The sequence below is a fragment of the Priapulus caudatus genome, unplaced genomic scaffold (assembly GCF_000485595.1).
Source record: "Priapulus caudatus unplaced genomic scaffold, Priapulus_caudatus-5.0.1 Scaffold1775, whole genome shotgun sequence".
In the NCBI taxonomy this organism is placed as follows: Eukaryota; Metazoa; Priapulida; class Priapulimorpha; order Priapulimorphida; family Priapulidae; genus Priapulus; species Priapulus caudatus.
In genome coordinates this window covers 19,670-44,398 of record NW_014578836.1, presented here as the reverse complement: position 1 = coordinate 44,398, position 24,729 = coordinate 19,670, and the positions used below count along the sequence as shown (strand labels likewise).

The 24,729-nt window shown below is 44.9% G+C and overlaps 2 protein-coding genes across 2 annotated transcripts in view; one reads left to right on the top strand and one right to left on the bottom strand.

Annotated features, from left to right (window-relative positions):
• Nucleotides 1-5,180, top strand: part of LOC106817573 (cytochrome P450 2D4-like) — a gene marked incomplete at its 5' end in the record, with an annotated part of 18,596 nt that extends 13,416 nt beyond the window's left edge. The window contains 4 exons of the mRNA XM_014822247.1: nucleotides 3,037-3,256; nucleotides 3,570-3,794; nucleotides 3,993-4,208; nucleotides 4,844-5,180. Coding sequence (XP_014677733.1) covers nucleotides 3,037-3,256; nucleotides 3,570-3,794; nucleotides 3,993-4,208; nucleotides 4,844-5,025 — 843 coding nt within the window. The remainder of the gene's footprint in view (nucleotides 1-3,036; nucleotides 3,257-3,569; nucleotides 3,795-3,992; nucleotides 4,209-4,843) is intronic.
• An 11,741-nt stretch (nucleotides 5,181-16,921) lies between these two features.
• Nucleotides 16,922-23,347, bottom strand: LOC106817572 (cytochrome P450 2J6-like). The gene is made up of 8 exons (XM_014822246.1): nucleotides 23,339-23,347; nucleotides 22,430-22,559; nucleotides 21,347-21,516; nucleotides 20,890-21,022; nucleotides 19,640-19,774; nucleotides 18,653-18,916; nucleotides 17,867-18,082; nucleotides 16,922-17,366 (listed from the first exon to the last, which is right to left on the bottom strand). Exons 1-8 carry the CDS (start codon nucleotides 23,345-23,347, stop codon nucleotides 17,185-17,187), a joined length of 1,239 nt encoding a protein of 412 aa, XP_014677732.1. The 3' UTR covers nucleotides 16,922-17,184.
• Nucleotides 23,348-24,729: the final 1,382 nt, after the last annotated feature.

Genomic DNA, 24,729 nt, shown 5'->3' with positions numbered 1-24,729 from the left:
AATATATATTTATATATATATATTATATATATATAATACTTTGCCTACTTTAAAAAATCAGACAAGGGAACATCACAGCATACTTAATACATTTGCTGTCGTAAGATCTTTCTACGCTCGCTATTTATTTTAGAATTGATTAATATATATATTATATATATATATATATTATACGGACAGGCATGTGTTAGCGGCCACCTCCATAGAACGCGTCAACATGCCATAATAACACCATCGCACATACAATTACATCTGACAACGAGTCGTTTTTCCTCGAGTGACCATTACATTTGCATGTTTGACCTTATGTAGGGAATAATATTTCCGGGATTCAGAATATTGAAATTTGTATCATTCTTGCAATGCATTGCGGGTGGCGGGGGTAACACACACACACACACACACACACACACACACACACACACAAACACACACACCACACCACACACACACAACACAGCACACACACACATACACACACACAACACACACACACACACACACACACACACCCACACACACACACACACACACACTACACACACACACACACACGCACACACACCACTCACAACCACACCACACACACACGAACGCACGCACGCACATACACACACATACACACATATATATATATATATATATAGATATATATATTATAAATATATATATAGATATATATATATTATATATATATATAGATATATATATATATATATATATATAGATATAGCTATAGATATTGAAATAAATTACAATTATACCAGGGGTTTTAAATTTCTATTATTCAGCGTTACATATGATATTGCTTTAACGTGTTTCCAACCACCCAGTGAAAATGAATTAATAAATTATTAATAATAATAAGTGTAATATATTAATAATAATATAATAATAATAATATACTTATCAGCTAGAAAATATTATATTATTAGTTGCACAGAAATCCAAGGAGCGCATGAGAGAGCACCTGAGACATAAAGGGATTATTTGTCCTTGCTTATTATATTATCAACAATTAATTTATATTAATAATAACTTTTAAACGATAATTGCATTAGCATAACAATTAATTTGCGTATTTTTGCGGTGATTCTAGTATTCTTGTGTACCGCAGTAAAAATAGGAACGTCGATAGTTTTTTCCGGAATTTTTGATTTTCAAATTTGATCATCCTTGCAATGTATGCAGCTGCCGGATGTACATAGATTCTATATCCTTTCTGGCTTGGGCAGGGACTTCCATGTCATTTAGCGAGGAAAGCTATGGAGGGAGCATAGAAGTTTGCGCTCACCAAGTTGCGTGAGTTCGGCATGGGAAGGTCAGCATAGAGAAGAAGATCCAGGAGAGGCGTCCGCCTGTCTCGCACATCTAAGGGACACCAACGGGGAGCCGCTCGATCCACAGGTAGAAAGAAATAACCAGACAATATTTTATGCACAAGATGTCTCGCTCTTGAGCCTTTTTCTAACTATCTATCCCCACTTATATTACATATATATATATATGTATATATTTATGTATATATATGTATCAAAGCTAATTAATACCAAGAGCTAATAATTATTAGCTCTTGATATCAAGAGCTAATAATAGCAAAGAGGTATTATTAGCTCTTGATATATATATATATATATCACTCTCTAACTCTCTCTCACACCACACTGTCTTTGTTCTTACTTCACTGACGCTCCCTTATTATTCTCTCTACCATACACTCATTATTTTGCAATCACTTGATCCACGTGTGTCGGTATGTGTGCGTGTGTGCATGTTACGTGTGTGTATGTGTGTGAGTGTGTGTGTGTATGTGTCGTGCGTGTGTCTGTCTGTGTGTGCGTGCATGGGTGTGTGCTGGGTTGTGTGTGCGTGCGTGGGTGTGGGTGCATGGGTGTGTGTGTGTGGGGGATGTCTGTGTGTACAGACATTTATAATACATATACACGGCACCGGCAGGCTCTTCTCAGCAGCTGTGGTGTGACGTGATTGTCTCCATCATATTCGGTGCTCGGTATGACTACGCCGACCGCGCCTTTTCTCAGATTTACCCGACGATATCAACGCCATCTTCCACAATACCACACGTACAGGTAAGTACCTTCGCTAATATGCAGGTACGTATCGTCTGTGACGCACAGGTTTGTACCGTCGGTAACATACAGGTACGTACCGGTCGCTAAACATTACAAGTACGTTCCGTCGGTAACTTACAGGTACGTACCTTCGGTGACATACAGGTACGTTCCGTCGGTAACATACAGGTACGTACCGTCGGTAACATACAGGTACGTACGTACGGTAACAAACAGGTATGCACGTCTGTTTTAACACGGTAGCGTACGTCTGGCTAACACACAGTTACGATGCGTCGGTAGCATTACAGGTTACGTACCGTCCGGTAACATACAGCTGCGTACCGTCGTAACATACATGTCCACACGACGGCAACATACAGGTTTACGTAACCGTGCTGTAACCAATACATGTACGTGCCGTCGATAACATTACAGTAGTGCGTCGGTAACAACATACAAGTACGTACCGTCTAAGTAACATAACAGGCTAACGTACCTCGGTAAATACAGATACGCTATCAGTCGGTAACATACAGGTACGTACCGTCGTAATATACAGGCTACGTACCGTCGGTAACATACAGGTACGTACCGTCGGTAACATACAGGTACGTATTGTCGGTAACATTCAGGTACGTACCGTCGGTAACATACAGGTCGGGTCAATATCAATAACAATCGCTAATAACGTCAATAATTATCGATTTAATTTTTTAATTAGGATATTTTGCCGTTTGTCAAGTTATAATCGACTAAGACCTCGCGGTTGTAAAAATGGGGTCATTTAATTCATCGAAAATTGCCGGAAATTTATATGAAAAGAAGCTTTGCGTTATTCCAACGAATACCCGTTGTCAGGAAAAGGCACCATTAAACCGCATCTAAAAAACGAAAGAATCCCGGAAAAAATGTCCTTTGCCTGCGCGCAGACGTTGATACGCGGTATGTTTTGCATACACAGGGCATGCTTAACTTCTTCCCTGTGCTGCGACACCTGCCCGTCTTCAGCCGCATGCTGAAAAAGATGGACGCGGGGTACGCAGAGTTGGACAAGAAGCTGGAAAGTAACATAGCAGAGCACGAAGAGCAGGCGACGGAGAAAGAGGGAGACGTGAGAGACTACTTAGACGCATACCTGCTAGCGCAGCGGAAGTGGGCGGCCACGGATTCGGCATTCACTAGTGAGTCAAGCGCTGCACGAACCCGCACGCACATACCCACACTCACAAACACACACACGCGCGCACACGCACACACACACACACACACACACGCAAACACACACAAACACATCCTATAGAAAAGCACGTTTGCACGCACGCACAAATGCACGCCCCCATATACACGCACACAAGCACAAACACACACGCGCGCGAACGCACGCACGCAAGCACTTGACGCGCATATGACAAGAATGAATGAAGTTACTTGAATTATATAATACGCGAGGGAGTCGACAGACAAACACTTACGTATGACGGCGTCATCTCTCAGCTTTTCAGCTGCTCATGTCTGTGCGTGATCTGTTTCTCGGCGGATCTCACACCGTCATGACGACGCTACGCTGGGGTCTGCTTTTTATGCTCAAATACCCTCACGTCCTGCGGAGAGTGCAGGTCGAGATCGATGACGTCATCGGACGAGGGAGGCTACCCTGCATGGCGGACCAAGACAACATGCCGTACACGCGGGCGACAATAGCCGAGGTGCAGAGAGTAGGTGAGACAGAAAGCTAGCATTCAGGCAGTCAGTCAGTAGGTGGCATTCATAGACAGCAGGCCTGATTAGGTGTGACAGAAATATTTTTTGTTAATACTTGGCAAGTTTTTTTAGCACAGCATAACTAGGCGAGCGACACTACTAAACGTCTAGATACTGTGAGAGAACGCCATCCGCGAATTTCTTTCTTGTTTCTAGCGGACATTGTGCCTCTGAGCGTGCCACACAGAACGACCACCGAGTTAGAGCTAGGAGGCTACGTCATCCCCGCCGGTACGGCGATCCTTGCTAACCTCACGGCCATCCTGAACGACCCGAAACACTTTCCCGAACCGGAGAAGTTCCGCCTTGAGCGCTACCTGGACGAGCGTGGAGACTTTGTGCAAAACGAAGCGCTGATCCCGTTCTCCATTGGTGAGATTACTTGCACGGCCGCAAGATGGCGACACCAGGGCAAGGAGAATACAGTGACGTCACCCGTTAAAAGACTGCAGCGGTGATCGTGGTTGGGGGTCCCTGCTAGGTTATTGTTTTCGAGGGGTGCTGATTGGGCGATGCCGTGAAATCCACCAACTTTAGATTTTGATTTTTTTACATAATTGGAATTAAATTGGTGTTTAATACACCGTCGTACATGTTTTTACATGACCAGGGTGTGTTTCCCATATCACGGCACGGCAGTCTACTCCCCCACTCCTCTTCTTTGCTCCGATCTCCCTAAACTTCTCAACAAAAGTGTTCTATCGATATTTCCTGTTTATTTTAAGAAAATAATCATAATTCTCATCATCGTCATCATCAGCATCCTTATTATTATTATTATTATCATTATTATCATCATCATCATCGCTTCTGAAAACTTCCTGGAAAATTTCCTCAAAATAATATCATGAATGCATCTTGAAATCACAGTATAACGGGAATTTCCTACGCACGGGGACTCGAACCCTAAACCTTAGAATTTATTGTCAGGCCAAGACTACCCCCTCTCTCTACTAGCCAAGCTTTTGTGAGCCTCTCTGGTGATGGTGTCTGTTATTTGCCGACAGGTCATCGCGTGTGTCTAGGAGAGGCTCTCGCAAAAGTGGAGCTGTTCATATTCTTCACAAGCATTCTGCAGAACTTCAACATCGGACTACCAGATGGCGTTACCGATCCGTCTATGGATGGAAACTTGGGCATCTTGTGGATGGCAAATCCGTATCTGTTACATTGCGTCGCGCGACAGTAATCCACAATGATGTCAAAACCCCACACCGTACGAGTCATAATGTCTGGAACTTGCTATTACTCACGTGCGATGAAACTGAATTACTTTACATTCATAAGCAAATCAAAATGTCTATGTAAATTTGGAGTTTTTTACCATTGAGATCTCCAAAACAATCGCTGCATTGTTTGCTCGTGAAACGTTATTTGAAGGGTAGATGCCAGAATGGTATGCAAAAGGAGTTTTTCTAGAACTGTCTGTATAGAGGAATCTGCCAGGAGCCGCAATGATTTCAAAAACTTGTACCGTTTCAAAAATCAACGTCGTACGAGTGATAAACCTGTGGTAAAGCGCTTGCTATAAATCTTCATTATCTTACGTATTAACCTGTAACTAAACTGCGTTACCCAACGTTTTTACCTTAACTTCTTATTAAACTGTGTTATCCTAAGATTTAACCTATAATTGAATTGAGTTATCCTACGTTTTACCTGTAATTAAAAAAACCTGTGATTATATTGCGTTATCTTGCACGTGTTACTTGAGGTTAAAGGATTTAAGGAGATATTTTGCTGATTAAATAAATGAGATCAAAAAGTCCAGCTGTGCTAATTAGGTAACCGAAGATGGGGGTCTAAAATTGTAATGTTGTAATTTACGCTACTGTGTTGAGCTATTGAGTGGAATGTATGTAAAGCCAAAATACATAGATAATAATAGAAGTCAGATGTTTACCATGACTAGCTGTACGTTCTTTTATTGTTTGAGTTACAATGTCTCGGTCGTGCCTGTTAGTTGCCCGGTTGCTGAGCAGAGTCCTCTTCGATTCTGCCTGCGCTACGGCTTTTATACCCACAGGCACCCGCGGCGCATGCGTGACGCATGCGTCGTACACGCTCGCGAAGGCGTTACACATGCCTCGCGCATGCCATACATATTTGCGAGGGCGTCATACACGCCCTTCGCACGTGCTACACAGATTCGCGTAGACGTTAAGTTGTTTTCGACTACGAGGACTACTTAAGTCACTATAGATGTTATTGTCTAATCTGTTTCTAAGTGACTCTAATCTGTTTCTAATTGACCTTTAATGGATGAGACGCCGATGCGGCGCTCCTAAGTGACCCCACTGGTGTGGGCCTCGGCCATACGACCACACACCATACAGATCTACTGGTGTCATAAATATGTCCTAAAGGGACGTAATCGGTATTACTGCTACAACTAATGTCTATAACCTACACGCGCTCGCGAAGGGATACATGTCGTGAAGGCATAAGACCCTAAAATCTACACACGGTGAAATTATTGGTCAGCCTTCCTCCTCCTGGCCGTCAGGGGAGGCGGGTGACCGAGCCATAGTGGCCCGGGCAACCATGTCTGCCATAGCCATGGCGGCCATCTGGCGGACATGCAGTTCGTTGAAAGTGGTGTCTGGGCCATCCCCTGCGCTGATCTCGAATTCGTAGCGCAGGGGGTCGTCGGCAGTGTTCGCCCCGACGAAAGAGCCGACGTACTCCGGGTTGAAATCCGGGTGCGGTGTCCGGGTGGGGTTACCCGGGGTGTGCCCGGGGTCGTCTCCTTCCACCTCGAGGTCAAACTGGAGTTGGTCGTCCACGACGAAGGGGGAGGGATACAGGTCGTATGGGAACGGACGATTACTACGGTGAATATTCGGAGACCGAGCCGTGGGTGCTGTCTGGCGACATGAATTGGCAAGCATAATACATGACACTATGTCATAAGCGGGCCTGCCTGGCATAGCGGCGCAACGGTTAGGGAGCGCAGTCATTGATAAGCTATGGAGTGTACAGCTTTAGTGATGAGCCGTTGGAAGCGGCTCACACTACGAATGTATATATCTGAGTGAAGCGCATCTTTCTGATAGTGCGCTGTACGAGTAAGGTAATAAAATTATTTCTAAAAATTAGCAAGACTAGTGCTAGCGGTGCACACACTGCACATCGTCCATGCCGTAAAACCATCCTTATGCCGGTATGGTTAAAATAATAGGCTATTGATGAAGTACTAGCTCGATGAAATCACCGAAATGTAACATCCGAGATGTATCTACACGACGCGAAGGGGGGGGGGGTGGTGTGGCATAGAGCGGCGCACTGGGCGGGAGGCGAGTTTTTTTCCCCAGTCGACATAACATAGCGAAGAATTTAGGACCTTCTGATTGGCTGCTTCGATTTGCTTTGCCTTTGACAAGAGAACAAACGCCCATTTGTAACATAGCGAAGAATTGCAATTATTTTGCAATAATAACCCTAACCCTAACCCTAACCCTAACAACATAACCCTAACAATAGATAAATGGATAAAGATAGAAAAATACAGAAAACAAAAAAATTATTAAAAACCAAACCGGATTCGAACCAACGACCTTTCAGAAGTAACGACGGTGTTCTATCCACCACGCCACACAGGATATATAAGAAACAGTACATGACATATGTCTTTCAGAAGTAACGACGGTGTTCTATCCACCACGCCACACAGGATATATAAGAAACAGTACATGACATATGCTAAATAAGCAAAGCAGCCTGTTTTTGAACCAATCAGGAGGCAGGATGAACCAATCAGAACCAATCAGAAGGCGCTAAATTCTTCGCTATGTTATGTCGACTGGGAAAAAAAACTCGCGGGCGGGAGCGTAGAGAGATATGCCGGTGAAGTATGGGAGTTAGTGGGGAAGCCTTTGGGGTTGGGGGGTCAGAAGGCGTGTCGCACAGTATTTGCGTGATATCCACATTAGGGGGGATCGTACTATTGCCGAGGTGGGTGATGGGGTCCTGGCAACAAGGTTGGGGCCTAGGAAGCCATCACGATGGGACTGAAGGGTAGGTGTTATCGGGTCGAAGGAACCCATTCGCTGCTGTGGTTCGAGAATGGTTAGCGGCATACTGGAAAATAGCGAATGAGATCTTGGCGTGGTAGGGGTGGTTGGGTAGCTTTGTATTGTTATGCGTCTCGAAGGGGGTAGTGTAAGATCGGCAGGTCTTGACTGGGGCTGGTGTTCGGGGGTGTGAGGTCGACGGCAACGACAGCAATATCAATATGCAGTGACGACCAGGACGGTAAACAACAGGGACGTGAGGCCGATATACACTATGGAATGATATGTGGTGGCCGCGATAGTTGAACTGCCCATCTCGGTATACGCCGAGGTAGCCGCTGGCAGGCGTTTACTGTGTCTGCCAGCAGTAACTAAGTCAGTGTACGCGACGTCAAGGTCAGTATGAGCGTGGGAACTAGGAGGTACAACTTCTGGTGGGATGAGGTCTTCCGAGTCGGCGGTGGACAAGCGTTTCGCATCATAAATGTCTGACCATATTGTAGGGACCGTGCGGTAAAACAGGCGGTCGAGTGGGGGTAGTTCGATCCGTACATCAACATCAGTTTCGTGGTGGAAGTATGATGGCAGGGTAAAATACTTGGACTCAGCCTTACAGCCAGAATGGAGCGTAACTGTCTGTTGTTGTCGAACGATAAATTCTTTAGTTGTCACTTGCGTCGTAGGGTGTGACTGGCACGAGATAGCCAAACGTAATGGGTGGGGAGTAGAGATCAGCCAGCTACCGTCAACGAGGTAGGTGGCGCGCGGCGTTGACCTTGCACATAGTGTGGAGATTAGAGCGGTATCATTTAGAAATAGCGCGACTGGGCACGTAATCGCTGTCGTTATGCGGTAAATTGGGAATCTTACATCACAGATCTCTTGATGCTTACGCAAGCATGAACGTATGACGAACTCGTCCGGTTGCGCGTTATTGGCATGGTCGAGTGAAACACCAATAAAATTTTGAGGAATTTGGAAGTATGCTGCCGCAGTGAAGTTACCGAGAAACACTGGCGGTGTTAAAATTTGATACATCTGAAACGTCATCTTATTATATGTGAGAGGTAAAAATGCGATTACGTAGAGTCCCATGTCCACAGGGACTACGATAGCCTCGATAAGGTTATAATAATAAAACAAGTCAAGCATGGGGGCTGTGTGGCATAGTTAACGTAAGGGGTAGCGAGTTTTTAATAGTAAGTAAGACTTCCCGCAACTGGTGGGGGGGGGTAACAGCGTAGAGGGCAAGCGGCCCGTTAATAAAACGGAGATGGCGTGTATCGTAGTATCAATTGTGGTTTGAACGTTATCAATTGCTACTGTCAAACTAGAAAGGGATAACTAGAGGTGTGTAATCGCAATTAACTCCCGCGCCACAGAGGCTTGGAAGGCCGTTACTTTAAACATTAGTGTGCGCACACTTGAGGTCAAGTCACGGGCATGGGAAGTCACATGCGACAACACCTCCGTATTCATTCATTCACGAGTATAATTTATGACGGTGAGGGATTCGTCGATTACAGTCAAAATTCGCTCCTGCGTCGTACCTAAGGCGGATAACTGCCGTTGCAGTTGCGCAATGTCATCATCGGTAGCCGTACCGAATAAAAATTTTGCAAGTTTACCAAGGCCACCAACTATAGCGCGTTTCTCTCTTGATTTATGCAACGAGTGCAGGTCGGTTAAACGGAGATTAAGTGTTTGCAAACGTTGGCGAAACCATGCGATATGGGCTTGCACGAGAGATGTGATGTCGCAGTTCAAAGCCGCGAAGTATTGATCGTCAGGGGATGGGGGAAGGGGAATACGGTGCTTCCGCTGGCTGTCGTCTATACATCTTACAGACATCCTTGTGCAACGAGTGTAGATATGTCTGGATCGAAGTGAAGTTGAGAGTAAAGGCTATGCCCCAAGTACTTAGTGTGACCGAGATCTGACCTCTCGGGATAAAAGCTACTCCCGTCGTGGGTCGCCGGACCTCTGTAGCTTGTGAGGCGAATAAGATTGCCGAGGCAACTACGAGCAGGGCGACCGTCGTAACAGGGAACATCCTCCTGAAACAGAAGAGTGCCCCTTAAAATAAACGAGGTGTATTTCGCACGTTAGCTGTATCGGCTAATTTGTGCGAGTAGCAACAAGTCGTCTGCCTCCCAGCTATCAGTGCTGGGCGTGCTGGCCACGCTGGCTGCACGCGTGTCGTCGTGGAGAGGCAACGAACGGGGCCCTGTGTCGACCAGCGTACGTGACGCATTGGTCGGCGTGCTGGGCCTTCTCGCCCCGTAATCACGGGTCTAGGTGCATCCCATGCCGAGAATGGGTATGCAGGGCAAAGATTGCTAACATGAACATCGCGAGTGCGTGTCTGGTCTTGCGCTTTAATACGAAGCCGTAGTGGAGAGAGTTTCCCAACGACGGTATAGTAAGGCTGCCTTTGCGACGCAAATTTCGGCGTCTGATTAGCGGACAACGTGCGGTCAAAAAGTAGAATGGGTCCCCAATGTCAAAGGACTGAACCTTTGCACGCCTGTCATAAAGGCGTTTATTTCGCGCGCGTGCCATTTTAGTGTTACGCTGCATCGCAACGAAGGCGCGATGCAAGCGCTCAGTAGCGTGAGTTACGGGGTCGTCAGCGTAATGCAACCGTCGGGGCTGCAATAGCGCGTCGAGCGGTAGGACTGCGTCTCTACCATACGTCAAGAAGAAGGGGGTGAATTGTGATGACTCCTTAATAGCTGTACGATACGCAAACAAGACGGAGTTGATCTTAGTATCCCAATCCGTATGCTGCCGATTGATGTAGCATGCGAGCATGTTGGCAAGTGTGCGGTGAAAACGTTCGCACTGCCCATTCGACTCGGGGTGGTAAGGAGCGACCTTAATATGTGTGATCCCGAGCAATGTGGTCAATCGTGTCATAAGCTCATTAATGAATTCGCCTCCATTATCAGTTAAGATGGACCGAGGGCATGAATGACGCAGAATGAAATCGTCGACAATGATCCGCACTACCGTAGCAGCGCTTTTGCCGGGCATTGGGAATACTTCAGGCCATGAAGTGTAAAGATCGAGTAACGTGAGCATGTAGCGATTACCTGAGTTTGTGCAAGGATGTGGGTCTGTGACATCGATGGCGACGACATCTCCTGAATGCCTGGGTGCTGGAGCATGGTGTAGGGGGGCGCGGACTCACTGCAGTTTTCGAGAGTTACACACGACGCAAGATCGAATGTAGTGATAAGCGTCAGCGAATATGTGAGGCCAGAAATATCGCTGAATAAGTTTGCTATAAACCTTCTTAAAACCCAGATGTCCTCCGTATGCATGATCGCGAAACAAGGGGAGTACAACGGGTACGAGAATACGGGGGATGACTAATTGAGGTGCAGCATAGCATTCTGCATGCGAGGCGGCACATGAAAGAGTAAGTCGTCGACAAGAAGATAGCGTTCAACGAGCTTAGACTCGCGTATCGAAGCTTCATCGGGATTGGTGAGTGTGCGTATGATCTCGCAAAGAAGCGGATCAGCCTGCAGCAAGGAAGCGAGTTCGGCGTCAGTAGCAGGGATGGTAGGAGGGGGTATCGGATTAGGGTCTGGTCGTGCACCAAGGTGAGGGGATCCTGGTGGAGCATAATGGGGCCGACCTGACGTGAGGCCTCAGCGTCAGGTGAAGGCAGTACCACTTGGCGTGTGGGTTGTGAGGCCACACTGCCGAGCGGTGGTGAGGTGGTGGATATGAGTGAAGGAGTATAGGGCGGCGTGGGCGTAGGCGACTCGGGGAGTAAACGTGAAAGCGCGTCCGCTTGGACGTTCGACTTACCCGACGTGTATTCCAGCCGGCATGAGGGGAAACCAGAGACGTAGAGGGCCCACCGCTGGAGCTTAGCATTGCGTAGCGCTTTCGCTTCTAACAAGTACTTAAGCGGTTTGTGATCGCTGAGTATTACGAAATCAGCACCGATGAGGTAGTGCCGAAACTTTTGCAGCGCGTAAACCAAGGCATAACATCCACGTTCTATTGTAGGCCAGCGTTGTTCCGTATCAGTCAGCTGCCTGCTGAGATAGAACACTGGATGCTTTTGCTCTCGCTCGTCTATCTGCGTGAGAACTGCTCCAATGGCATAGCCGGATGCGTTGCAATAGAGGCGGAACGATCAGCTTCCATCGAGCAATGCCAAAATGGGAGCCTCAGTGAGGCACTTACGAAGAGACTGAAACGCAGTCTGTGCCTCGTCTGACCAGACAAATAATTTGTCCTTGTGGGTGAGAAGGGTCAATAGGTGTGCCAATATCGGCATAGCCCTTAATGAACTTACGATAGTAGTTGGTGAATCCTAAAAACTGTCGTACAGCTGTAGGCGTGCTTGGGGGGCCAATTTTGCACTGCAGAGATCTTCTCTGGGTCGGGCCAGACGCAGCCTGGGGTTATTACGTGGCCCAGGTAGTTAATGGACTGGCGTAAAAACGCACATTTACTGGGGCGCATCTTGAGGTTAGCCGCGTCGAATCTGGCAAAAACCTCGGCTAAGTCGGACATGTGAGTTTCAAAGTCCGGGGAGTAAATGCACACATCGTCGATATAAGCTAGTGCACATTTGTAACGAAGCCCTTGCAGGACGTAATCGATTATACGCTGAAAGTGGGCGGGTGCGTTCTTCGGTCCATATGGGGTCCGTAAATTATCGCAGCTCAAGTTTTCGGAACATCGTTCTCGGCCAATTTTGATGGTAGATGCGTTTGAGGTCGAGGGTTGTAAAAATTGTGGCCTGACCTATAGTTTGTAAGACATCCTCAATGATCGGCAGGGGGTAGGTGTCCCCAACTGTAACTGAGTTCAACCGTCGATAGTCGACACACATCCGATACTCGCCCGTTTTTTCTTAACCAGAAGTACGCCAGATGACCAAGGTGACATAGAGGGGCGAATTATTCCATTCTCTAACAGCTTGTCAACCTGTTGCTGGACAATGATTTGTTGCTCCGGGGACATACGGTAGGGTCGTGTTTTGAATGCTTTAGATTCCCGGGTAATAATCTGGAATTCGCAGAGGTGCGTACACCCTAGCTGAGCGTCTGTATGCGCAAATGAGACGTCATGCTGGCGCAAAAATGTTAGAAGCGTTGCCCGCTGGCGAGAATCCTAAATGTGGTCCACGAGTGAATTATAATGAAAAAGCGGGGTTGTATTATCGTGTGGTGGCACTGTAACATCGTGAGGCGTGGGCGCAATGACCTGTATGTGGTGAAGGGTGGTGGCTTCAATTATGTCGACAACATCGTTATGAGGTAACGAGATAGCTCGATCTGAGCGATTGTCAAGCCAGCAAAGAATTGTGTGCCGCATTGTGACTTTGACTAGAGATGGCAGTAGGATAAGGCGGGAATTACTTCGAAACAACTTAAAGGCCGGAGATCACTGAACGAAGAGAAGCGTACCCGGGCGAAAATGGCGGGGAACGCGACAGTAGCGCTGTTGGCCCGAATGAGGAGGCAACACAGTTGAACGGTCAATGAATGCGAGTTGGGGGTGGGGAGTAATCGCCTACCTTGACGAAGTTTCAAGGGGACCACACTATTACCTAGTGCAAGCACTCCGCGGTCAAAATCGATGTTTACTCTATTACCCGAGAGAAAGTCGGCTCCTATTATGAACTGCTGCTTTAAATTGCGGACTACGTAGCAGTTATGGAGGGTGATTACTCGTCCTAGTAAAATGCGCAGAGTGGCAGTGCCTACAAGGTGTAGTCTATCGCTGGTGACAGAAAGAAGCGTGGCGTCCGTTGCGCAGACGGCATTGAAACTTGCAGTCGCGCGTATGTGCGGGGGTAGGCGGAGCTATGCAGCCATATCAACAAGCGTGCAACCGCTACCAGTGTCAATGAGTGCCGGAAGCGAAAGTGAGCCAATCTTAACACTGCATGTTGGCGCCGAAGACGTAGCAGTAGTCGGCGATCCACGCCCAGCAGATGCATGCATGCTTAAAAGTCGTGAGGGTACGGCGGTGTGATTGCGTCGCGGGGGCGTCGCCGAAAATCCTCGAAACAATTGTGGAGAGGGCAATCGCGCGCGTAGTGACCTGGTTGGCCGCACGTATAACAACAAGTGTCGCGTTGATATTGGGTAGGCGCCATCGCTGGAGATTGAAATGGGGCGCGTTGGCGCAAAGCAGGTAGTAGGTAAGCCTGATTACAAACAGGTGGATGCCGGTCGCGTCCTGTGAGGGGGGATCGCCATGGGCGCAATTGTAGCGAACCGTCATGGGGTGCGGGTGTTTGTAAACGTCGTTGGCGCGGGGGTTGTCGTGTCACGTCTCGGGATGTCGCATTCATCGAGGGCGACTGAACCTGTGGCACTGCCTAAGTGATGAAGGTGCGCAAACTGCGCACCTCTCTAATGAGATCAGATGTCGTAGGGCGTTGCATCGCGTTAACGTCCATAGGTTCCGTCGTGTCATAGGGGTCAGTGAACACGTCGCTACGGTTTTGTCGTCGTGCCACTAGAGATGACTCTAGCACGTGTTTTTCCGCTGCTAGGTCGATAGCGTCGGTTAGCGTTGTAGGCGCGTGATGAAGCAGCAATCGCTGTGTATGGACCGATCTTAATCCATCCAAAAAATATCGACAAGACGGCTCTGAGTCTCAGTCGTTGAAAGTCGCTTTGCCGGAATCGCTCGCAATGCAAGAGTCAACAATCTATCGCCATACGGGCGAATATGCTCGCCACTATTCTGCTGTAAGTTCTTAAGCGCATTCTGCGCGTCTACCTCTCGCAGCAGATCGCGGAAGCGTTTAGTGAGCTGTTGAGTGATCTGTTCCCAAGTCATAGTAGGCCGCTCAAGAAGGAGGCAGCGAGAAAACTCAGCAGCATAACCTCCGAGCGTCGACAGACCAAGGACGCGTAACGACGTAGCGTCGAGACACAATTCCAACTGTCTCCAATTCAAAGTGCTGAGCCAGTCGTCGAACGTAATTGACAGTGGCGCGTTATCGCCAGTAAATCGCGGGATGGAAGTCCGAGCTTCCGCGACACGTAGTCCATGTTGAAACGTAGTAGTTGCGGATTCAACGGTCGGCCGTAACGATTCGCTAAATACGTGGGCATCTTCGCGTGGATGCCATCTTCGCGTGGGCGCATTGCCGAGTCGCAGCGGCCAGTAATATCTAGATATTAATATCTAGATGTCTAGCCGCTACAAAATGGCCGAGGCGCGCTTAGGAAAGTACATGATTAATGTAAACACTCGTGCGTTTTTAGTTTTTGCATTAACACAAACATTGCAAAATATCCTAAATGACAACAAACATAATTATTTGTAAATGTTTATGTAAACAGAAACGCCCCTGTGAATTGAAGTACGATGTTAGTGAGGAGAATTATAGATCAAAAACCTAGAATAATTCTATCCTACCCACGGTATACCCCCTCTTATCTGACCTCAATATGGCGGCGGGGACTTTCCGATATGGCTTATTGTAGCAGCAATTTAATTAGTGTAATAAATGTCAGGAGGCGCACTTCAATAATGTTGCAATTAGCGATAATATTCTTTCTTTATGTTTAGTGTAAATAAAACTGTTTTCTTTCAATTCAATCTGCTGTAGTCGTAGTTTTTACCCACTGATTAAATCACGTGATTACACGTCATTATATTCATGATTGTAGTGCAAAATCTATTTGTGTACGAAACATTTTGTAATTATTAGTAATGTTTTCTTTTTAAGTTTGGTGGCAATTAAACTTTTATTTTTCAATTCAAACTGATTAAATTGAGGCAGCAATTTAATTTGTGTGGGAAATGTTCAAATGCATAACTAAAATATCTTGTAATTTGCAATATTTTTTTTCGTTAGGTTTAGTGCAGGAAATCACCACGAAAATAGGCAAAATAGTTATTACATACCGACAGCAATCATCAGAACAATCGATCATGTATGCTTGTTACTTGTGCGGGTACGTTTACTTGTACCTACACGTGTACATTTTTGTATATGGGTATTTGCATGTAGATGTGATGTGCATTTGCATGTGTGTGTATGTGTATGCGAGCATATGTGCATATGTCTGTGTATAACACACATACATACTCACATAAACATACACATACATATGGACGGATGTTAGATTGCATGTTTAACCGTATGTAAACTTCGATGTGTGGATTCTTTTCTGGATTTTGGTTTTACAAATTCAAAAAGATCATTCTCGAGATGTATGCAAAATAATTGTTTAAATGCAAAAAAGATTATTGTCGAGAAATACTCGAGAGAACAAGACGTATGTCTATTGCATAGTAACGCTGGCTTTGTAACTACAGTATGAAGCGTACGTACTACCGATATGTTCTGTAAGACCTATGCAATTAATTTCATTAAATTTATAAAATATTTCTAATAATATAATAATATAAGTATTGTGGAGCACATATAAAATAGAATAGCGCATAAGCACATAAAACGTCAATTGTTAATTTGTTATTATGATAATATTATTTTATTTTATTTAATACTAATCAAAACATCGTAATTAAATTAATGTAATAACTATTTTGCCTATTTTTGTGATGATTTCCTGCATTAAACCTAACGAGAAAAAATATTACAAATTTCAAGATAGTTCAATTACGCATTTTAACGTTTCTCACACAAATGAAATTGCTGCCTTAGTTTAATTAGTTTGAATTGAAAAACAAACGTTTAATTGCCACCAAACTCAACGAGAAAACATTACTAATAGTTACAAAATTAATGAATTTCGCTCGTTACAAAATTATTGAATTTCGCTCTCTAATGTTTCGTACACGAATTGAATTTGTACTACAATCATGAATATAATAAAGTGTAATCACGTGTTTTATTCAAGTGGGTAAATACTACAACTACAGTAGTTTGAATTGAAAGATATAGATTTTATTTGCACTAAACCTAAAGAGAGAATATTATTTCTAATTGCAGGATTATTGAAGTGCGCCCCTGACATTTCTCACATAAATTAAATTGCTGCTACAATTTAATCAGCAAAATATCTCCTTAACGCTTTCTAACAAAAGCTTTATGACACGTTTTAATCTCAAGTACCACGTGCAGGATAACAAAATTTATTCACAGGTTTTTTTAATTAAAGGTAAAACGTTGGATTCATCAATTTAAACACAGGTTAATTCTTAGGATAACACAGTTTAATCACAAGTTAAAGTAAAAACGTTAGGTAACGCAGTTTAGTTACAGGTTAAAACGTAAGATAATGCAGTTTTATAGCATGCGTTTTACCACAGGTTTATCACTCGTACGACGTTGTTTTTTAAAACGTTGCAAGTTTTTATGAAATCATTGTGGATTACGGTCGCGCGACGAAATGTAACAGATACGGATTTGCCATCCAGGTGAAGCCGAAGGTTCCATCCATAGACGGATCGGTAACGCCATCTGGTAACCTGATGTTAAAGTTCTGCAGAATGCCTGTGAAGAATATGAACAGCTCCACTCGCGCGAGAGCCTCTCCTAGACAGACTCGACGACCTGTCGGCAAAATAACAAACGCCATCAATTAGGGAGGTGTTTTCAAAGCTTGGCTGGTGGAGAGAGTCTTGGTGTGACACCGAATTTTCGTGTTCAGGGCTAGAGTTATTCCGTGATTTTAAAATGAATTCGCGTCCTTTTTCGAGAAATCGTTTCATAAACGATAATGACGATGAAGATAACAAATACGTAAAAAGATGTGATCACAATCGAATGGAATACAGCTGAAGCTCATGTCTGTTTAGGTTTAATAGTGCCACTTAAGTCTGAATATTTAATTTCCAGCAAATGCATTTTAATTAATAAGTGTAAGAACCTATGGGGAAGTTAAAAATAATAATGTGCTCTCATGGGTCATTAGGGGCCAATCAGCATCTCCCAAACCAACAACCGAACAGGTGTCCCTAACGACGGCCACCGCTGCAGTCGTTTGACATATGACGTCATTCTCCTCTCATCGACCCGGTGGCGCCAGCTAACGGCAGCGCTAGTAATTTTACCGATAGAGAACGGAATCAGCGCTTCGTTCTGCACAAAGTCTCCACGCTCGTCCAGGTGGCGCTCTGGGCGGAACTTCTCCGGTTCGGGGAAGTATTTCGGGTCGTTGAGGATGGCCGTAAAGTTAGCAAGGATATCCGTGCCGGCGGGGATGACGTAGCCTCCTAGCTGTATCTCGGCAGTCGTGCTGTGTGCCAGATTCAGTGGCACGATGTCCGCTAGAAACAATAAAGAAAAAAGTAGATGGCGTTCACACAGAGTATCTAGACATTTAGTAACCGCCCTCGCCTCGTTATACACTGGTTTGTACATCTAAGGCAATTTGTTTATCCAGGCATCCACCGACAGTTTTCCAACAAAATTTAAATTAGAAAAACAGATGATTACATTACCACGTAGCATGTGTCGTCATTTAAACAAATTCAAGGTGAATATACGTCACGAACCGCCTGGAGAACGTAGCGGTGGAAGCAGAGGATGTGAGGCAATATGCTTATACTTAAAGCTATTGACCTTTTCTTTTTCTCTTTGTCTCTATATCAGTCTACCCCCTTTCCCTTTGTCTGTCGCTCTCTCCCTGCCTTTCGCTGCTTCACCCCCTTTTTCTCCTCTCCCTCTCACTCTCTCTCTCGCTACCCCTCTTATGTTTTTACTTTTCTCTTCTTGCGTACGTGTGATTTCTCGTGTATTTTTCATAAATCTATTGGTCACACCTAATCAGGCCTGCTGTCCATGAATGCACCTACTGATGCATTCCACCTACTAACCACGCCGCCTTTCTTTCTCACCTACTCTCTGCACCTCGGCTATTGTCGCCCGCGTGTACGGCATGTTGTCTTGGTCCGCCATGCATGGTAGCCTTCCTCGTCCGATGACGTCATCGATCTCGGCCTGCACTTTCCGCAGAACGTGAGGGTATTTGAGCATGAAGAGCAGACCCCAGCGTAGCGTCGTCATAGCGGTATGCGATCCGGCGAGAAACAGATCACGCACAGAAATGAGCAGCTGAAAAGCTGAGAGATGACGCCGACATGAGTGAGTGTGTGTGCGCGCGTTTATGTGTGTGTGTGTGTGTGTGTGTGTGTGCCCGATTTATGTTGTGATGTGTGTGCTGGTTGTGCGTTGTGTTAGGGTGTGTGTGTAGTGCGTGTCGTGTGCGGTGTGCGTGTGTGCGTGTGTGGTCGCGCGTGGTGTGTGTGCGCCCGCGCGTGCGTGCGTAATAATAGAGATATGTTAATCTACATATCCACACATTCATTACCATCGTTGTCATGTGTGTGTAGTGTGCGTTGCATGTGTGTTGTCGGTGCGCGCGTATTCATATCATATTAGACCGCCTAACATGATTGCTGGCGAGTGTATGAGTGCGTTTCTTGCCTGTGTGTGTGTGTGGTGTGTTGTGTGTGTGTGTTTGTGTGTGTGGTGTGTGTGTTGTGTGTGTGTGTGGTGTGTTCGTGTGCAATGCTACTGTAAGATAGTCGAATGTAGTGTGTAAATGTGTGTGTGTGTGTGTGTCGTGTGGGTGGTGTATGTGTGGTGTGTGGTGCTGTGTGCTGGTGTGTGTTTGTGGTGTGTGATGCATGTATCGTGTCGTTCGTGTGTTGATGTGTGTGTGTGTGTTTTGTGTTGTTGTGTGTGTGTGTGTGTGTGTGTGTGCGTAATGTAGACTGTGTCGTGTGTGTGTGTGTGTGGTGTGTTGTGTGTGTGTTGTGTGTGGGTGTGTGAGCAGCGCTTGACTCATAGTGAAATGTTAATCCGTCCCCAACCCGCCTGACCGGCTGGAAGTGGGGCGCTAGCAGGTAGTCGTCTAAAGTAGTCTCTCACGTCTCCCTCTATTCTCCGCGTCGCCTGCTTCTCGTGTCTCATCGCTATGTTACTCTTCAGCTCCTTGTTCAACAGTAGATGCCCCACTGCGTACGCCGCGGTCCAGCCATCTCATATGCGCTTGAAAGAACCGGCAGGTGTCGCAGCAACAGTAGAAGTTAAGATCGCCCTGTGTGTGCAACCACATACCGCGTAGGGTCAATTTCCGTATGCAGGAGCCAAATGACAACTTTTGTCCGGAGATTTTCTGTTTTCTTAGAGGAGCCTAATGGCAACAGATTCTCACTGACCATGGGTATAACGTGGAATGAACCACCAAGCATTTCACACAGTGATCTTATCAGAAATTTTTCACTGGACCTAAATGACCCATTTCTATAACCGCAATGGTTATAGGTCGACCTATAATAACTGAAAAACGCTAAATGTTACTTCGACGGTACGTATCTGTATGTTACCGTAGACCGTACGTACTGCTGTATGTTACCGACGGTACGTATCTGTATGTTACCGACCGTACGTACCTGTTTGCTTACCATGACGGTCACTGTACCTGTATGCTTAGCAGACGGTTACGTACACTGTATGTTACCTGACGATGCGTACTGTAGTGTTACCTGGACGGCAAATGTACCTGTAATATTACCGACGGTACGTATAACCTGTATGTTATCGACGGTACCGTACCTGTATGATACCAGACGGTTACGTGGGATCCCTGTATGTTACGCGGAGCGGTACGTACCTGTATGTTATCAGACGGTATCGTACATGTATGTTACAGCGACGGTACGTACCAAATGTGTTACCATCGGTACTTATACCTGTATGTTACCGACGATACGTACCTATATGTTCCGACGCCACGTACCTGTTATGTTACCGACGTAACGTACCTGTATATTACTGAAGGTACGTACCTTATGTTACCGACAGGTACGTAACGCGTCTGTAATGTTACCCCAGACGTAAACGACCTGTATATTACCGAAGGTACGTACCTGTAATGTTACCCGAGGTACGTATCTGTACGTTAGCAGACGGTACGTTTTCACTGTATATGTAACGGGGAGACGGTACGTACCTGAATGTTACCGATGGTAAGCCTACCGTATGTTCGACGACGTACCTGTATGTTACCGTACGTACGTACCTGTATGTTACCGACAGTGTGTATCTATATGTTACTGAATGTACGTACCTGTAACTGGATATCGTAGAAGATGGTGTTGATGTTGTCGTTCAGTCTGAGGAAGGCGGGGTCGGCGTAGTCGTACCGAGCACCGAGTGTAATAGAGGTCAATCACGTTTAACGTCACAACTGCTGGCAGAGCCTGCGTTGCCAACATAAGAACGTATATATATGATATTTATGTATGTACAACACTAAACGCACACTACGCACTCATACACGCGCGACGACACACACCAACCACACACACTACTCACACACACACACACACACGCGCGCGCGCGCGCACACATGCACGCACATACATACATACTCACATACGTGTGCGTGTGCGTGTGCGTGTGCGCGTGTGTGTGTGTGTGTGTGTGTGTGTGTGTGCGCTTGTCTCTCTCTGTATATGTGTGTGTGTGCCGAGAGAGAGATAGAGACAGCTAGTGCGAAAAATATTTTGGGTTATTCTTTCTACCTGTGGATCGAGCGGCTCCCGATTGGTGTCGATTAGATGAGCGAGACAGGCGGACGTCTCCTCCTGGATCTTCTTCTCTATGCTGACTTTCCCCATGCCGAACTCACGCAGCTTGCTGAGCGCGAACTTCCTCTGTTCTTTCCAGCGCTTTCCCGCGCTCATACCAAGTCCTGCTTGAGACACGAGAATCTAATATCACCGCGAAAATGTTAATTATCATGTTAAAATTATTGTTCTATTAAATTGCTTATTCTTAATATATCAACAAAGGCACATAATATATCTATGTTTCACGTGCCTTCATGCGCTTTTCTGATGTCTGTGCCATTAATAATAATTATATATTGTATATTTGTGTAGTGTTATTACTATCAATAATTAATTAATTAATTTAATTATTTTCACCGGGGCGTATAATTATATATATTGCATGCATTGCAAGAATGATAGATTTTATCATCAAAATCCCGGATCATTTATCCCCGTGCTTATTTTTACATACAGTCAAACAGGAAATTCAATGGACACTCGACAAAAACGAGTTATGTTGACGTACTTGATGTTCAAATCTCTGTTATGGACGGCTGACCGTTCTATGAAGGTGGCCGCTAACACATGCTCGACCATATATATATAAATTTCTAAGCTAATAACGAGCTTAGAAAGCCCTTGCAACAACACATGTAATGAATACGTTTGATGTACACTTCATTAAACATGAACGCCCTAAATTCTTGACCACCTGAATAGGATTTAGAAGCAATGAGCTTTTCCTCTACGCTGTTTAGGTGGGGCAACCAATACGCCAACACAATTTTGTTGTAGATTAAATTATTTGTTTGCTTATGAATGAGTTGTATTTTGTTCTATTACTAATTTATGAATTTATTATAAAATACATAGAGCATTACCAGCTTTAGCTATCTGCCGGTCGCCTTATATTGCGCCTGTCTCTCTGGTTTCCTGTCCGTAAACATGAATGCTTTCGGGAGCGGACGCGCCCTTGGCGTTTGCGTTCATGTGCACTTGATATAATGTGTAGTAATAACGTGATGTTAGAACATGAGCGTATAACGCACGCACCGTTCATCTCCCCTCGTTCGTCTGCCACGTAGCGACGCAGCATGGTGTGGTATGGTCGCCCCGACGTATGCTCGCCCTGGTTGAGAAATGCCTCCCTTGCTAGCTCCACATCGTTGACGACAACAGTAAACTGAAGCACGTATTTGTATATGTATGTGTATATATACAAATATGCATAATTATGTTATACATATATGTAAACATACAAACATCTATGACTGTAATTTATTATGACTATAAGTAGATAGTAGATAGTAGATAGTTAGATAGATAGATAGATAGATAGATAGATAGATAGATAGATAGATAGATAGATAGATAGTTAGATAGATAGATAGATAGATAGATAAATAAATAGATAGATAGATAGATAGATAGATAGATAGATAGATAGATAGATAGATAGATAGATAAGATAGATAGATAGAGAAAGAAAGAGTAGATAGATAGATAGAGTATCTAGCTACGGTAGCAGATAGTATATTTACATCGAATTAAACAGTGTTATTTACGGAGAGTGCTTCACTGAAATGATAACAAGCCTTCGTCCTTTGTCCTGATAAATATAAAAAATAGAACGTGATCCAGATTGCCCGTTACATGTAAAGGGCTATACGTAAGAGAGCGAGACTCATAAAGGCAACTGCAACGACACTTACATTCTACTTAGAACGAAAGCGGTGGTGACAGCACGGAAAGTCTATGCTCCAATTTTAATCCCTGATCTAATCCTCAGTCCTAACAATCAACCATAACATATCTTATCGCTAACCTAACGACCTTGAATTTATTTTGTGTCAATGTCATTGACAATAATCTAAGCCTAATCCTAACATTACATAAATCATATACGAATTCTATTTTATTTATTTCCCATTCCATCCCATCGGGTCATCTGCATCCCCATACCATTCTCATCCTAATTCGTCGTGACCCGAGACGCGCATCCGTGTGTGTACCTAGGGCTGTCCGCTCAACGTGTGAGCGAACAATGGCGGCAACGCGTAGGCCAGCGCTGTGGCGCAGTACTGCTATGCAGTTTCTCAGGTAAAACATCGTCAGCGTCGTCGTTGGTCGTTCGTCACGGCTCTCGGTCGTCGTAACTACGTGGAAGCGACCGCGTGCGAGCGCCGCCGGACGCCCGCGGCTGCCCGTTGATTGCTCCCTTGTACTGACGCTGGCCGCAAACGAACGGACGCCTACCTCAGCAGATCATGAGCGAGCCAGTACGGAGCCGAATATTTTAGCCTCTAACATGGGACCGCCAGGTTCAAGCATAGTAACTTTGTAAATCTATCTATATACCGTATATCTATCACTATTTATGTACTCAACTCTCCATCTTCTCTCATATTATACCTCCATCTATTTTAGCAATCAATTCAACTATTCCATTCTACCGCTCTATCTATCTATCGTACTATCTATCTATCTTCATCTATTCTATTATCTCTATTGTCTAATCTATCTATCTAATCTTATCTATCTATCTTATCTATCTTATCTATCTATCTATCATATCTATCTATACTACATCTATCTCATTCTGATCTATCTATCTATCATATCAACTCTATCTTACCCCTGACTATTAACCACATACCATACTATTATAATCTCAATCCATATATCCATGTTACTCCATCTATCCATCTATCCATATATCCCGTTAGTCCATCTGTCCATCCATTCCATCTATCCGTCTAGCTATGTATCTCATCTACATGAACATACATAACATACATAGCATACATACAATGATCATACATACATACATACATACAGTACATCACATACATACATACATATCATACAGTACATACACTACATACATACAATACTACATACATACATACATACATACATAACATACATAACATCATCATACATACATACATACATACATACATTACATAACATAACCTAATACAAATATGCTTCAGTTTACTGTTGTCGTCAACGATGATGGAGCTAAGAGCAAGGGAGAGCATTCCACCAGGGCGGAGCAGTAACGCGGCGCGACACAATTCCACTATGTGATGCAATCGCATGACGCGGACGATCGTGGTTATATGAAACGGTGCGTGCGTTTAACTTCTCTGTTTCTGTTATGTCATACGGATACAGTACAATTCCAACATGAAGCCAATCTTTCAAAAACGCATGTAATGCACGAACCTGACCATAAATTTAATAATGCAGACAAGTGTTATTTGCGATTGTGCCACGTATTGCGTGTAATCAGTAGATCACACGTACAGTACATTTCGTTCTCAATTTGCAATTTTGTATAAGAAATA